Source organism: Oncorhynchus mykiss, chromosome 4 (assembly GCF_057628025.1).
Source record: "Oncorhynchus mykiss isolate SJ-2025 chromosome 4, ASM5762802v1, whole genome shotgun sequence".
In the NCBI taxonomy this organism is placed as follows: Eukaryota; Metazoa; Chordata; class Actinopteri; order Salmoniformes; family Salmonidae; genus Oncorhynchus; species Oncorhynchus mykiss.
This window is the reverse complement of record NC_143025.1, coordinates 86,042,255-86,055,262: the sequence shown is the minus strand read 5'-3', so window position 1 is coordinate 86,055,262 and position 13,008 is coordinate 86,042,255. Positions and strand designations below refer to the sequence as shown.

Below are 13,008 nucleotides of genomic sequence, written 5' to 3'. Positions count from 1 at the left end.
CTCAGTGACTGGGCATTACAACATGTCCTCTGTACTGTAGTCAGACTCAGTAACTGGACACTACAACATGTCCTCTGTACTGTAGTCAGACTCAGTGACTGGACACTACAACATGTCAGACTCAGTGACTGGACACTACAACATTTATTTATTTATTTATTTTACCTTTATTTAACCAGGTAGGCAAGTTGAGAACAAGTTCTCATTTACAATTGCGACCTGGCCAAGATAAAGCAAAGCAGTTCGACAGATACAACAACACAGAGTTACACATGGAGTAAAACAAACATACAGTCAATAATAAAGTATAAACAAGTCTATATACAATGTGAGCAAATGAGGTGAGAAGGGAGGTAAAGGCAAAAAAAGGCCTTGGTGGCAAGGTAAATACAATATAGAAAGTAAAACACTGGAATGGTAGTTTTGCAATGGAAGAATGTGCAAAGTAGAAATAAAAATAATGGGGTGCAAAGGAGCAAAATAAATAAATTAATTAAATACAGTTGGGAAAGAGGTAGTTGATAGGGCTAAATTATATGTGGGCTATGTACAGGTGCAGTAATCTGTGAGCTGCTCTGACAGTTGGTGCTTAAAGCTAGTGAGGGAGATAAGTGTTTCCAGTTTCAGAGATTTTTGTAGTTCGTTCCAGTCATTGGCAGCAGAGAACTGGAAAGAGAGGCGGCCAAAGAAAGAATTGGTTTTGGGGGTGACTAGAGAGATATACCTGCTGGAGCGTGTGCTACAGGTGGGAGATGCTATGGTGACCAGCGAGCTGAGATAAGGGGGGACTTTACCTAGCAGGGTCTTGTAGATGACATGGAGCCAGTGGGTTTGGCGACGAGTATGAAGCGAGGGCCAGCCAACGAGAGCGTACAGGTCGCAATGGTGGGTAGTGTATGGGGCTTTGGTGACAAAACGGATTGCACTGTGATAGACTGCATCCAGTTTGTTGAGTAGGGTATTGGAGGCTATTTTGTAAATTACATCGCCAAAGTCGAGGATTGGTAGGATGGTCAGTTTTACAAGGGTATGTTTGGCAGCATGAGTGAAGGATGCTTTGTTGCGAAATAGGAAGCCAATTCTAGATTTAACTTTGGATTGGAGATGTTTGATATGGGTCTGGAAGGAGAGTTTACAGTCTAACCAGACACCTAGGTATTTGTAGTTGTCCACGTATTCTAAGTCAGAGCCGTCCAGAGTAGTGATGTTGGACAGGCGGGTAGGTGCAGGTAGTGATCGGTTGAAGAGCATGCATTTAGTTTTACTTGTATTTAAGAGCAGTTGGAGGCCACGGAAGGAGAGTTGTATGGCATTGAAGCTTGCCTGGAGGGTTGTTAACACAGTGTCCAAAGAAGGGCCGGAAGTATACAGAATGGTGTCGTCTGCGTAGAGGTGGATCAGAGACTCACCAGCAGCAAGAGCGACCTCATTGATGTATACAGAGAAGAGAGTCGGTCCAAGAATTGAACCCTGTGGCACCCCCATAGAGACTGCCAGAGGTCCGGACAACAGACCCTCAGATTTGACACACTGAACTCTATCAGAGAAGTAGTTGGTGAACCAGGCGAGGCAATCATTTGAGAAACCAAGGCTGTTGAGTCTGCCGATGAGGATGTGGTGATTGACAGAGTCGAAAGCCTTGGCCAGATCAATGAATACGGCTGCACAGTAATGTTTCTTATCGATGGCGGTTAAGATATCGTTTAGGACCTTGAGCGTGGCTGAGGTGCACCCATGACCAGCTCTGAAACCAGATTGCATAGCAGAGAAGGTATGGTGAGATTCAAAATGGTCGGTAATCTGTTTGTTGACTTGGCTTTCGAAGACCTTAGAAAGGCATGGTAGGATAGATATAGGTCTGTAGCAGTTTGGGTCAAGAGTGTCCCCCCCTTTGAAGAGGGGGATGACCGCAGCTGCTTTCCAATCTTTGGGAATCTCAGACGACACGAAAGAGAGGTTGAACAGGCTAGTAATAGGGGTGGCAACAATTTCGGCAGATAATTTTAGAAAGAAAGGGTCCAGATTGTCTAGCCCGGCTGATTTGTAGGGGTCCAGATTTTGCAGCTCTTTCAGAACATCAGCTGAATGGATTTGGGAGAAGGAGAAATGGGGAAGGCTTGGGCGAGTTGCTGTTGGGGGTGCAGTGCTGTTGACAGGGGTAGGAGTAGCCAGGTGGAAAGCATGGCCAGCAGTAGAAAAATGCTTATTGAAATTTTCAATTATGGTGGATTTATCAGTGGTGACAGTGTTTCCTATCTTCAGTGCACTGGGCAGCTGGGAGGAGGTGTTCTTATTCTCCATGGACTTTACAGTGTCCCAGAACTTTTTTGAGTTAGTGTTGCAAGAAGCAAATTTCTGCTTGAAAAAGCTAGCCTTGGCTTTTCTAACTGCCTGTGTATAATGGTTTCTAGCTTCCCTGAACAGCTGCATATCACGGGGGCTGTTCGATGCTAATGCAGAACGCCATAGGACGTTTTTGTGTTGATTAAGGGCAGTCAGGTCTGGGGAGAACCAAGGGCTATATCTGTTCCTGGTTCTAAATTTCTTGAATGGGGCATGTTTATTTAAGATGGTTAGGAAGGCATTTTTAAAAAATATCCAGGCATCCTCTACTGACGGGATGAGGTCAATATCCTTCCAGGATACCCCGGCCAGGTCGATTAGAAAGGCCTGCTCGCTGAAGTGTTTCAGGGAGCGTTTTACAGTGATGAGAGGAGGTCGTTTGACCGCTGACCCATTACGGATGCAGGCAATGAGGCAGTGATCGCTGAGATCTTGGTTGAAGACAGCAGAGGTGTATTTAGAGGGGAAGTTGGTTAGGATGATATCTAAGAGGGTGCCCGTGTTTAAGGCTTTGGGGAGGTACCTGGTAGGTTCATTGATAATTTGTGTGAGATTGAGGGCATCAAGTTTAGATTGTAGGATGGCTGGGGTGTTAAGCATGTTCCAGTTTAGGTCGCCTAGCAGCACGAGCTCTGAAGATAGATGGGGGGCAATCAGTTCACATATGGTGTCCAGAGCACAGCTGGGGGCAGAGGGTGGTCTATAGCAGGCGGCAACGGTGAGAGACTTGTTTTTAGAAAGGTGGATTTTTAAAAGTAGAAGTTCAAATTGTTTGGGTACAGACCTGGATAGTAGGACAGAACTCTGCAGGCTATCTTTGCAGTAAATTGCAACACCGCCCCCTTTGGCAGTTCTATCTTGTCTGAAAATGTTGTAGTTTGGAATTAAAATGTCTGAATTTTTGGTGGTCTTCCTAAGCCAGGATTCAGACACAGCTAGAACATCCGGGTTGGCAGAGTGTGCTAAAGCAGTGAATAGAACAAACTTAGGGAGGAGGCTTCTAATGTTAACATGCATGAAACCAAGGCTATTACGGTTACAGAAGTCGTCAAAAGAGAGCGCCTGGGGAATAGGAGTGGAGCTAGGCACTGCAGGGCCTGGATTCACCTCTACATCGCCAGAGGAACATAGGAGTAGTAGAATAAGGGTGCGACTAAAAGCAATAAGAATTGGTCGTCTAGAACGTCTGGAACAGAGAGTAAAAGGAGGTTTCTGGGGGCGATAAAATAGCATCAAGGTATAATGTACAGACAAAGGTAAGGTAGGATGTGAATACAGTGGAGGTAAACCTAGGTATTGAGTGATGAAGAGAGAGATATTGTCTCTAGAAACATTGAAACCAGGAGATGTCATTGCATGTGCGGGTGGTGGAACTAATAGGTTGGATAAGGTATAGTGAGCAGGACTAGAGGCTCTACAGTGAAATAAGCCAATAAACACTAACCAGAACAGCAATGGACAAGACATATTGACATTAAGGAGAGGCATGCTTAGTCGAGTGATCAAAAGGGTCCAGTGAGTGGAGAGGTTGGTTTAGGGTCACGGCGATTTAGACAGCTAGCCAAGCCAACCGGTAGCAAGCTAGCATAGGATGGAGTCTGTTGTTAGCCACCTCTTGCGTTCGGTCAGTAGATTAGTGGGGTTCCGTGTGGTAGAGGGGATTAATCCAAATCACACAACAACAAAAATAAGAACAATAGATATAGTTATAGAGGCCCGAGAAGAAAACATAATAATTCAAATAAATAAATTGTCCGATTGTCTATTCAGATAGCAGCCGGAAAGACAGCTAACGGTTAGCGGGCCGCAGATGGGCGTTCCGGTAACGTCGCGACAGAGGAGCCAGCCGGATCTCCTTCAGGTAGATAACGTCGGCAGTCCGGTTGTGAAGGCCCGGTGGGGCTCCGCGTAGGCAGTGAAACGGGTCCGGATAGGTGACTGCAGCCCAGGAGTGAATGATGGAACTCAGGCGTGATTGACGGAGCTGGCTAGCACCGGAACAATCGATGTTTGCTCCGGAATCGACGAAAGCCGACTGTCTCACGGATAGCAGCTAGCTAGCTGTGAGATCCGGGTATGAATGTCCAGAGAGCAGTTGAAATCCAGGGACATGGAGAGAAAAATTGGTCCGGTATGTTCCGTTCCGAGCCGCGCTGCGCCGTACAAAACTGGCGATAGATTTTCGATAGATTTTCGAACTAAAGGACAGCCGATGACCACAAACCGTGGTTAGCTTCTGATTAGCTTCTGGGCTAGCTCCTGGCTAGCTTCTGGCTAGTTTCTGGCCAGCCTCCTGGAGTTTCTGGCTAGCTTCCTGAAGGATTGCAGATCTGAGGTAAATAATACTTTTTTATAAATATAAATTGGTGAGGCTGGTTGCAGGAGAGTGTTTAGAAGATGAGTTGATGGAAAATAAAAATAAAATGTATGTGAAAAAAGTTGTAAATATATATATATACAGGACACGACAAGACGAGGACAAAAGACGTCTGAACTGCTATGCGATCTTGGATGATAAGTCCTCTGTACTGTAGTCAGATTCAGTGACTGGACACTACAACATGTCAGACTCAGTGACTGGACACTACAACATGTCCTCTGTACTGTAGTCAGACTCAGTGACTGGACACTACAACATATCCTCTGTACTGTAGTCAGATTCAGTGACTGGACACTACAACATGTCAGACTCAGTGACTGGACACTACAACATGTCCTCTGTACTGTAGTCAGACTCAGTGACTGGACATTATCCTTAGGCCTGTTTCTATTCTTTCTCTCCCTCTTTCTAACAATGAGGAGAGGAGAAGAGGAGAAAGAGGAGAGAGAGGAGAAGAGATCCATCCAGTCGTTTGAGAGCTTCTCTCAGGCCGTGGGGGCGATGACATCCTTGTGCTAAAACAACCTAGATTGAAGAGGTTACTTGTGATTCAGGACAACAGTTGAATAGAGGGCCATGTCGTCGCCCCAGGACAGAGTTTATAATTCACAACACAGCAGCCCTATTATGGAGAGGACAAATGCCACTAGACAGGAGAACGGCACTCTGCTGCGGCCTTAGCTAGACTTGGTGTCCAGCTCACACACAGCAGTCCAGGCTCTTTCTCTCTCTAGCTCTCTCTCTTTATCTCTCTCTATGTGTCTCTCTCTCTGTGTCTGTCTCTGTCAGTCTTAGCTGATGTGGCTGCTTGTTGATTACACCACGGATACTCTGAAGCATAATTTGGAGGATAATGAGAGCAGAAATGTCGGGACAAATACCACACTAAATTCAAACTGACATCAGCAAACGACTGCGTCTTACAGGAAGGTTTTTGTTGCCATAGTGTGTCTACAGCAACACTTACTGCTAAAGCTTTGCTGTTGTTTTTCTAAGGACAGTCTTGCACTTGCAGGCAGGCTTTATGTACTGTCCGTTGTATAGTACAGACAGCATATTTTTACGACATTGCTAATAATCCCCATCAGCATTAGAGACGCAACTGTTCTTTCTGTGTGTGTGTGTCTGTGCGGTGTTACGCTGATTGAGGCTGTTGATGCAGCATCATGTGTTTACACTAATGAGTAATGGGGCAATCTGTCAGACCTGTGCGTGTTCACTGTGTGTGTGCGCGTGTGTGTGCGCGCGTGTTCACTTTGCGTGTGTGTTTGCATGTGGAAGGCGTATAGCTACAGTTTGCTAGCCTAGAGGTGGCTGGACCAGGCTTCACCCAGCAGGCAGATTGCTGGCCTCACTAGGTCTAAGAAGCATGTAGCTGCTAGACTGGGATGGGTTATTTGTCCACTCAGTTTTCCCTGTTTAACTGTGGATGAGAACACTACATGGACTAAACTAAAGTAAGAGCACAGGGTGACTGAGTTAGCTTAGCCTAGCCTAGCTTAAACATCAGCAACATCCTCATCGTCATCTCAACCCTTCATGATGACTGCGTTAGCCTAGCATAAACATGAGCAACATCCTCAGCAGCATCCCAGCCCTCAGCCCTTCATGATGACGACGTTAGCCTAAACCTAGCTGAAACATCACAGATTAATTGGGTTAGCTTAGCTAGCATCGCAGCCTTCAGCGCCCAGACTTGATCTCAGGCCCCACAAGATGAAACAACATCAACATCATTACATTACATCAGAACCATCATCAGTCCCACGCGATGACTTATTTAGCCTTAGCTAGCTGGAACATAATCATTATCAGCGACCATCATCATCCCAGCCCTCATCCTGCCCATGTCCTCACAAGGGCAGATAGCCTAGTGAGCGTTGGGCCATCAACCGAAAGGTTGCCGGTTAGAATCCCCCAGCTAACTTGGTAAAACAATCATTGATGTGCCCTTGAGCAAGGCACTTAACCCTAATTACTCCTATAAGTTGCTCTGGATAAGAGCGGCTACCAAATGACAAATGTAGATAAAAGCTCAGCCTCACACAGGGTGACTGGGTTAGCGTTAGCCTAGCTGAAACGTTATGATCATCCCTGCCCACATCTCCATCAGAGCTCAGCCTCACACAGGGTGACTGGGTTAGCGTTAGCCTAGCTGAAACGTTATGATCATCCCTGCCCACAGCTCCATCAGAGCTCAGCCTCACACAGGGTGACTGGGTTAGCGTTAGCCTAGCTGAAACGTTATGATCATCCCTGCCCACAGCTCCATCAGAGCTCAGCCCTAAACACTGCCCTCCAGCAGATGAAGAGAATCGACAGTTGGCCATAAAACACATGCTCAGTCTGTCTGCCCATGTGGCTAAGTACGTCTGTGTGTCAGGGTATTGGAATCAGGCACTGTTTTCTCGCTGTTCTGCTGCTCAGTGAACTGGTGTTATAATCAGTCAAGACTATGTCAAAAACGGCATTTCCTATGTAGTGTGCTTCTCCTGACCAGGGTGTCAAGGGGAAAGGGGGATACCTAGTCAGTTGTGCAACTCAATGCATTGAACCGAAATGTGTCTTCCGCATTTAACCCAACCTTACTGAATAAGAGAGGTGCAGAGGGCTGCCTTAATCAATGTCATTGGGGAGCAGTTGTTGTTTAAACTGCTTTGTAGGCTTCTTATAATGTAAACAAACTGATCCCCATTCTCTCATCACACTTCTTCCACTTCCTCTTTTTTTAATAAGCAGTTTAAATAGGCCTAGTTTTGCTTAAAATCTGCATGTCATTGCCTGAGAAAACACTAGTAATTGAAGGCTAGTAAAATCTTAAACACGTGCTGAAACGATTCTTGCAAGCTTAGCTTTGGGGATTAATAAACATACATGGAAAAATGACCGTTTCAATAATATTACTATGAAAATAGGTCAGGGGGAAAAGAGGGAGGACGTGTGAGTGTGAGTGTGAGTGTGTGTGTGTGTGTGTGTGTGTGTGTGTGTGTGTGTGTGTGTGTGTGTGTGTGTGTGTGTGTGCGTTCACATGTTTCGTGTGAGTGCGCTTGTGTCTGTGTGTCTTTGCATGCGCCTAATTCCAACACAGTCAGAGCTCAGAGGGCACTTGTGTCTGTGTCCAAGCCTGAAAGTGATGTTAGGATTTGCACGGGCAGGGATGGAGGATGGTGATGCATGCTGTGGCTGGTCAAATGGAGCAGGAAAAGGATTACATGGAAACCACATGTTATTCTATCTGCTGTCCATTGGCTTGTTCTGGACACTGCAGCCAGCCACATGACAGAAAGGAGAAAAGTTGTATCTGTATTTGTATTCCAACCTTCTCCCATCCTTCTCCCTTCTCCCCTCCTTCTCCCCTCCTTCTCCCTTCTCCCCTCCTTCTCCCTTATCCCCTCCTTCTCCCTTATCCCCTCCTTCTCCCCTCCTTCTCCCTTCTCCCCTCCTTCTCCCCTCCTTCTCCCTTCTCACCTCCTTCTCCCTTCTCCCTTTCCCTTCTCCCCTCCTTCTCCCTTCTCCCCTCCTTCTCCCTTATCCCCTCCTTCTCCCCTCCTTCTCCCTTCTCCCCTCCTTCTCCCCTCCTTCTCCCTTCTCCCCTCCTTCTCCCTTATCCCCTCCTTCTCCCTTATCCCCTCCTTCTCCCCTCCTTCTCCCTTCTCCCCTCCTTCTCCCCTCCTTCTCCCTTCTCCCCTCCTTCTCCCTTATCCCCTCCTTCTCCCCTCCTTCTCCCTTCTCCCCTCCTTCTCCCCTCCTTCTCCCTTCTCACCTCCTTCTCCCTTCTCCCTTTCCCTTCTCCCCTCCTTCTCCCTTCTACCCTCCTTCTCCCCTCCTTCTCCCTTCTCCCTTCCTTCTCCCTTCCTTCTCCCCTCCTTCTCCCTTCTCACCTCCTTCTCCCTTCTCCCCTCCTTCTCCCCTCCTTCTCCCTTCTCCCCTCCTTCTCCCTTCCTTCTCCCCTCCTTCTTCCTTCTCCCTTTCCCTTCTCCCCTCCTTCTCCCCTCCTTCTCCCTTCTCCCCTCCTTCTACCTTTCCCTTCTCCCCTCCTTCTCCCTTCTCCCCTCCTTCTCCCTTCCTTCTCCCCTCTCCCTTCCACTTCTCCCCTCCTTCTCCCTTCTCCCCTCCTTCTCCCTTCTCCCTTCCTTCTCCCTTCCTTCTCCCCTCCTTCTCCCTTCTCCCCTCCTTCTCCCTTCTCCCTTCCCCTTCTCCCTCCTTCTCCCTTCCTTCTCCCTTCTCCCCTCCTTCTCCCTTCTCCCCCCCTTCTCTCTTCTCCCCTCCTTCTCCCTTCTCCCCTCCTTCTCCCTTCTCCCTGTTAAGGTCAACCCTGTTAAGGTCAACCCTGTTAAGGTCAATCCTGTTACGGTCAACCCTGTTAAGGTCAACCCTGTTAAGGTCAACCCTGTTACGGTCAACCCTGTTATGGTCAACCCTGTTACGGTCAACCCTGTTATGGTCAACCCTGTTACGGTCAACCTTGTTAAAGTCAACCCTGTTACGGTCAACCCTGTTAAAGTCAACCCTGTTATGGTCAACCCTGTTAAAGTCAACCCTGTTACGGTCAACCCTGTTACGGTCAACCCTGTTATGGTCAACCCTGTTATGGTCAACCCTGTTACGGTCAACCCTGTTATGGTCAACCCTGTTACGGTCAACCCTGTTAAAGTCAACCCTGTTACGGTCAATCCTGTTACGGTCAACCCTGTTAAAGTCAACCCTGTTAAGGTCAACCCTGTTACGGTCAACCCTGTTATGGTCAACCCTGTTATGGTCAACCCTGTTACGGTCAACCCTGTTATGGTCAACCCTGTTACGGTCAACCCTGTTAAAGTCAACCCTGTTACGGTCAATCCTGTTACGGTCAACCCTGTTAAAGTCAACCCTGTTACGGTCAACCCTGTTAAAGTCAACCCTGTTACGGTCAACCCTGTTAAAGTCAACCCTGTTAAGGTCAACCCTGTTATGGTCAACCCTGTTACGGTCAACCCTGTTATGGTCAACCCTGTTACGGTCAACCCTGTTAAAGTCAACCCTGTTACGGTCAATCCTGTTACGGTCAACCCTGTTACGGTCAACCCTGTTAAAGTCAACCCTGTTACGGTCAACCCTGTTACTTTATTTGGCACTTAATAGGCACTTACTATAGTATTTTCATTTTTTTTATGTAGCCTCTTGAGATGGGAAAACATGTTTTTTATTCAGTTGAACATGTGCTCTTTATGACAATGTAAAAATGTTGTGAAATAAAGCATTTTTTCCCCCATTCTCACAAAGTTGCACTACTCAAAATGCACCTAATTTGTGGAATGACCCAGTTATCACCATCTTTCCACACATTGGTTGGGTGTGATTTGAATGGCCTCCAAGTGCAGCTGGCTGGCCAGAGATCAAACCGCGGCAGCTAGCGGTAATTGCTTTGAGTCAAATTAATATCTGATATGGCGTATTAGCCTGGCACTTTAAACGTCTAATACAGTCCTTTTTTAATTAAGATCTGTTTCATTTCCTACTACTTGTTGCTCTCAGGGGCTGATTAAAGGAATTTGTCAGCGTTTAGCTTTTACAACCATTCCAGCTACACACAATCACACACACAAGTGCGTGCGCGCACACACACTGACACACACTCACACTCACACACTCACACTCACACACTCACACACACACACACACACACACACACACACACACACACACACACACACACACACACACAGCACCAGCCGGCCGGCCGACCAGGGTTGTGATGTCTTGTGGTTATGCAGAGATAGCCATGGACAGCTGCAATATATATATAGACATAAGAGAATACATGGCTTCCTGTTGCGAAGTTACTTCATTTGTGTAAATTCAATTCGTTACTACACTTTTTCTGGGTGTTGAGTTGTCGGTTTTATTAACCAGTCTGAACCCCTAATGGAGTAAACAGTGTGCATTCCTATAAGCCAATGAGAAGCCAGAGGAGGTGTTGAAGTTGGTGTGTGGAGAGGATTTGAGTCGGCAGAGAAGTCTGGGGGTTGGTGGGGGGGGGGGGTTGTCTAGATAATGGGTCCAGGGGGTTTTGAGAGAGCCACAAACCTCACAGCATCATAAATCCACATCAGGCCCTCTAAGGCAACTGAGATTTGTGTATCTTAACTCTAACTAGTGTATAAGGGAACACGGTGGTGGACATGATGCGTAATATTATGTCTCTAATGGAATATTTGCTACTATGTGAAAGAGTTGTTTGGGTAATACAATGAATCAGATGAATTGATGATTTTATAATGTACAGTTTGGTTCCCTGAAATGATAGGAAGGATGCTCCTTTCTCCACAGGGTTTTAAACGTTATTTTAAAACAAGCATGTGCAGGGTCACCTCTAGTCCTTCACATGGTGACGGAGAAGTAATGCTTTAGTTGTGTAGTTAGATATTTATTTTTTTGCGTGATTGACAGCATGCAAGCCTAAGCAGTGTGACTGTACTCTATGCTAACGCTAGACATCTCTGTTCCTTTTCTTTCCTTTTCTTTCCTCGACACTGCTAACTTTTCATCAGCCGTTCAGAGGAAACCAGGTGAGTTCTGTTCTGAGGACAAGGGTCACGAGTTCATAAAGGACACACTTTCAGATGGAGTTTATTTTCGACAGATACTACTAGCTTTTAGGCTATACGTAGAAAATATGAATGTAAGACATACAGTGCCTTGCGAAAGTATTCGGCCCCCTTGAACTTTGCGACCTTTTGCCACATTTCAGGCTTCAAACATAAAGATATAAAACTGTATTTTTTTGTGAAGAATCAACAACAAGTGGGACACAATCATGAAGTGGAACGACATTTATTGGATATTTCAAACTTTTTTAACAAATCAAAAACTGAAAAATTGGGCGTGCAAAATTATTCAGCCCCTTTACTTTCAGTGCAGCAAACTCTCTCCAGAAGTTCAGTGAGGATCTCTGAATGATCCAATGTTGACCTAAATGACTAATAATGATAAATACAATCCACCTGTGTGTAATCAAGTCTCCGTATAAATGCACCTGCACTGTGATAGTCTCAGAGGTCCGTTAAAAGCGCAGAGAGCATCATGAAGAACAAGGAACACACCAGGCAGGTCCGAGATACTGTTGTGAAGAAGTTTAAAGCCGGATTTGGATACAAAAAGATTTCCCAAGCTTTAAACATCCCAAGGAGCACTGTGCAAGCGATAATATTGAAATGGAAGGAGTATCAGACCACTGCAAATCTACCAAGACCTGGCCGTCCCTATAAACTTTCAGCTCATACAAGGAGAAGACTGATCAGAGATGCAGCCAAGAGGCCCATGATCACTCTGGATGAACTGCAGAGATCTACAGCTGAGGTGGGAGACTCTGTCCATAGGACAACAATCAGTCGTATATTGCACAAATCTGGCCTTTATGGAAGAGTGGCAAGAAGAAAGCCATTTCTTAAAGATATCCATAAAAAGTGTCGTTTAAAGTTTGCCACAAGCCACCTGGGAGACACACCAAACATGTGGAAGAAGGTGCTCTGGTCAGATGAAACCAAAATTGAACTTTTTGGCAACCATGCAAAATGTTATGTTTGGCGTAAAAGCAACACATCTGAACACACCATCCCGACTGTCAAACATGGTGGTGGCAGCATCATGGTTTGGGCCTGCTTTTCTTCAGCAGGGACAGGGAAGATGGTTAAAATTGAGGGGAAGATGGATGGAGCCAAATACAGGACCATTCTGGAAGAAAACCTGATGGAGTCTGCAAAAGACCTGAGACTGGGACGGAGATTTGTCTTCCAACAAGACAATGATCCAAAACATAAAGCAAAATCTACAATGGAATGGTTCAAAAATTAAACATATCCAGGTGTTAGAATGGCCAAGTCAAAGTCCAGACCTGAATCCAATCGAGAATCTGTGGAAAGAACTGAAAACTGCTGTTCACAAATGCTCTCCATCCAACCTCACTGAGCTCGAGCTGTTTTGCAAGGAGGAATGGGAAAAAAAATTCAGTCTCTCGATGTGCAAAACTGATAGAGACATACCCCAAGCGACTTACAGCTGTAATCGCAGCAAAAGGTGGCGCTACAAAGTATTAACTTAAGTTGGCTGAATAATTTTGCACGCCCAATTTTTCAGTTTTTGATTTGTTAAAAAAGTTTGAAATATCCAATAAATGTCGTTCCACTTCATGATTGTGTCCCACTTGTTGTTGATTCTTCACAACAAAAATACTGTTTTATATCTTTATGTTTGAAGCCTGAAATGTGGCAAAAGGTCGCAAAGTTCAAGGGGAACGAATACTTTCG

At 45.9% G+C, this 13,008-nt stretch overlaps 1 protein-coding gene across 16 annotated transcripts in view; it reads left to right on the top strand.

Annotated features, from left to right (window-relative positions):
* Window positions 1–13,008, top strand: part of LOC110522572 (neurexin-3b) — a 628,889-nt gene that overhangs the window by 34,644 nt on the left and 581,237 nt on the right. For 12 of the 16 annotated variants that reach the window (XR_016495480.1, XR_016495481.1, XR_016495482.1 and 9 more), the window contains exon 3: window positions 11,254–11,271. The exons of the other annotated variants lie outside the window; for them this stretch is intronic. Coding sequence is in view for 8 of the 12 variants with exons in the window: in XM_090233217.1 (XP_090089343.1) it covers window positions 11,254–11,271 (18 nt within the window). In the remaining 4 variants the exon portion in view is untranslated. The remainder of the gene's footprint in view (window positions 1–11,253; window positions 11,272–13,008) is intronic. 16 annotated transcript variants of the gene reach the window in all.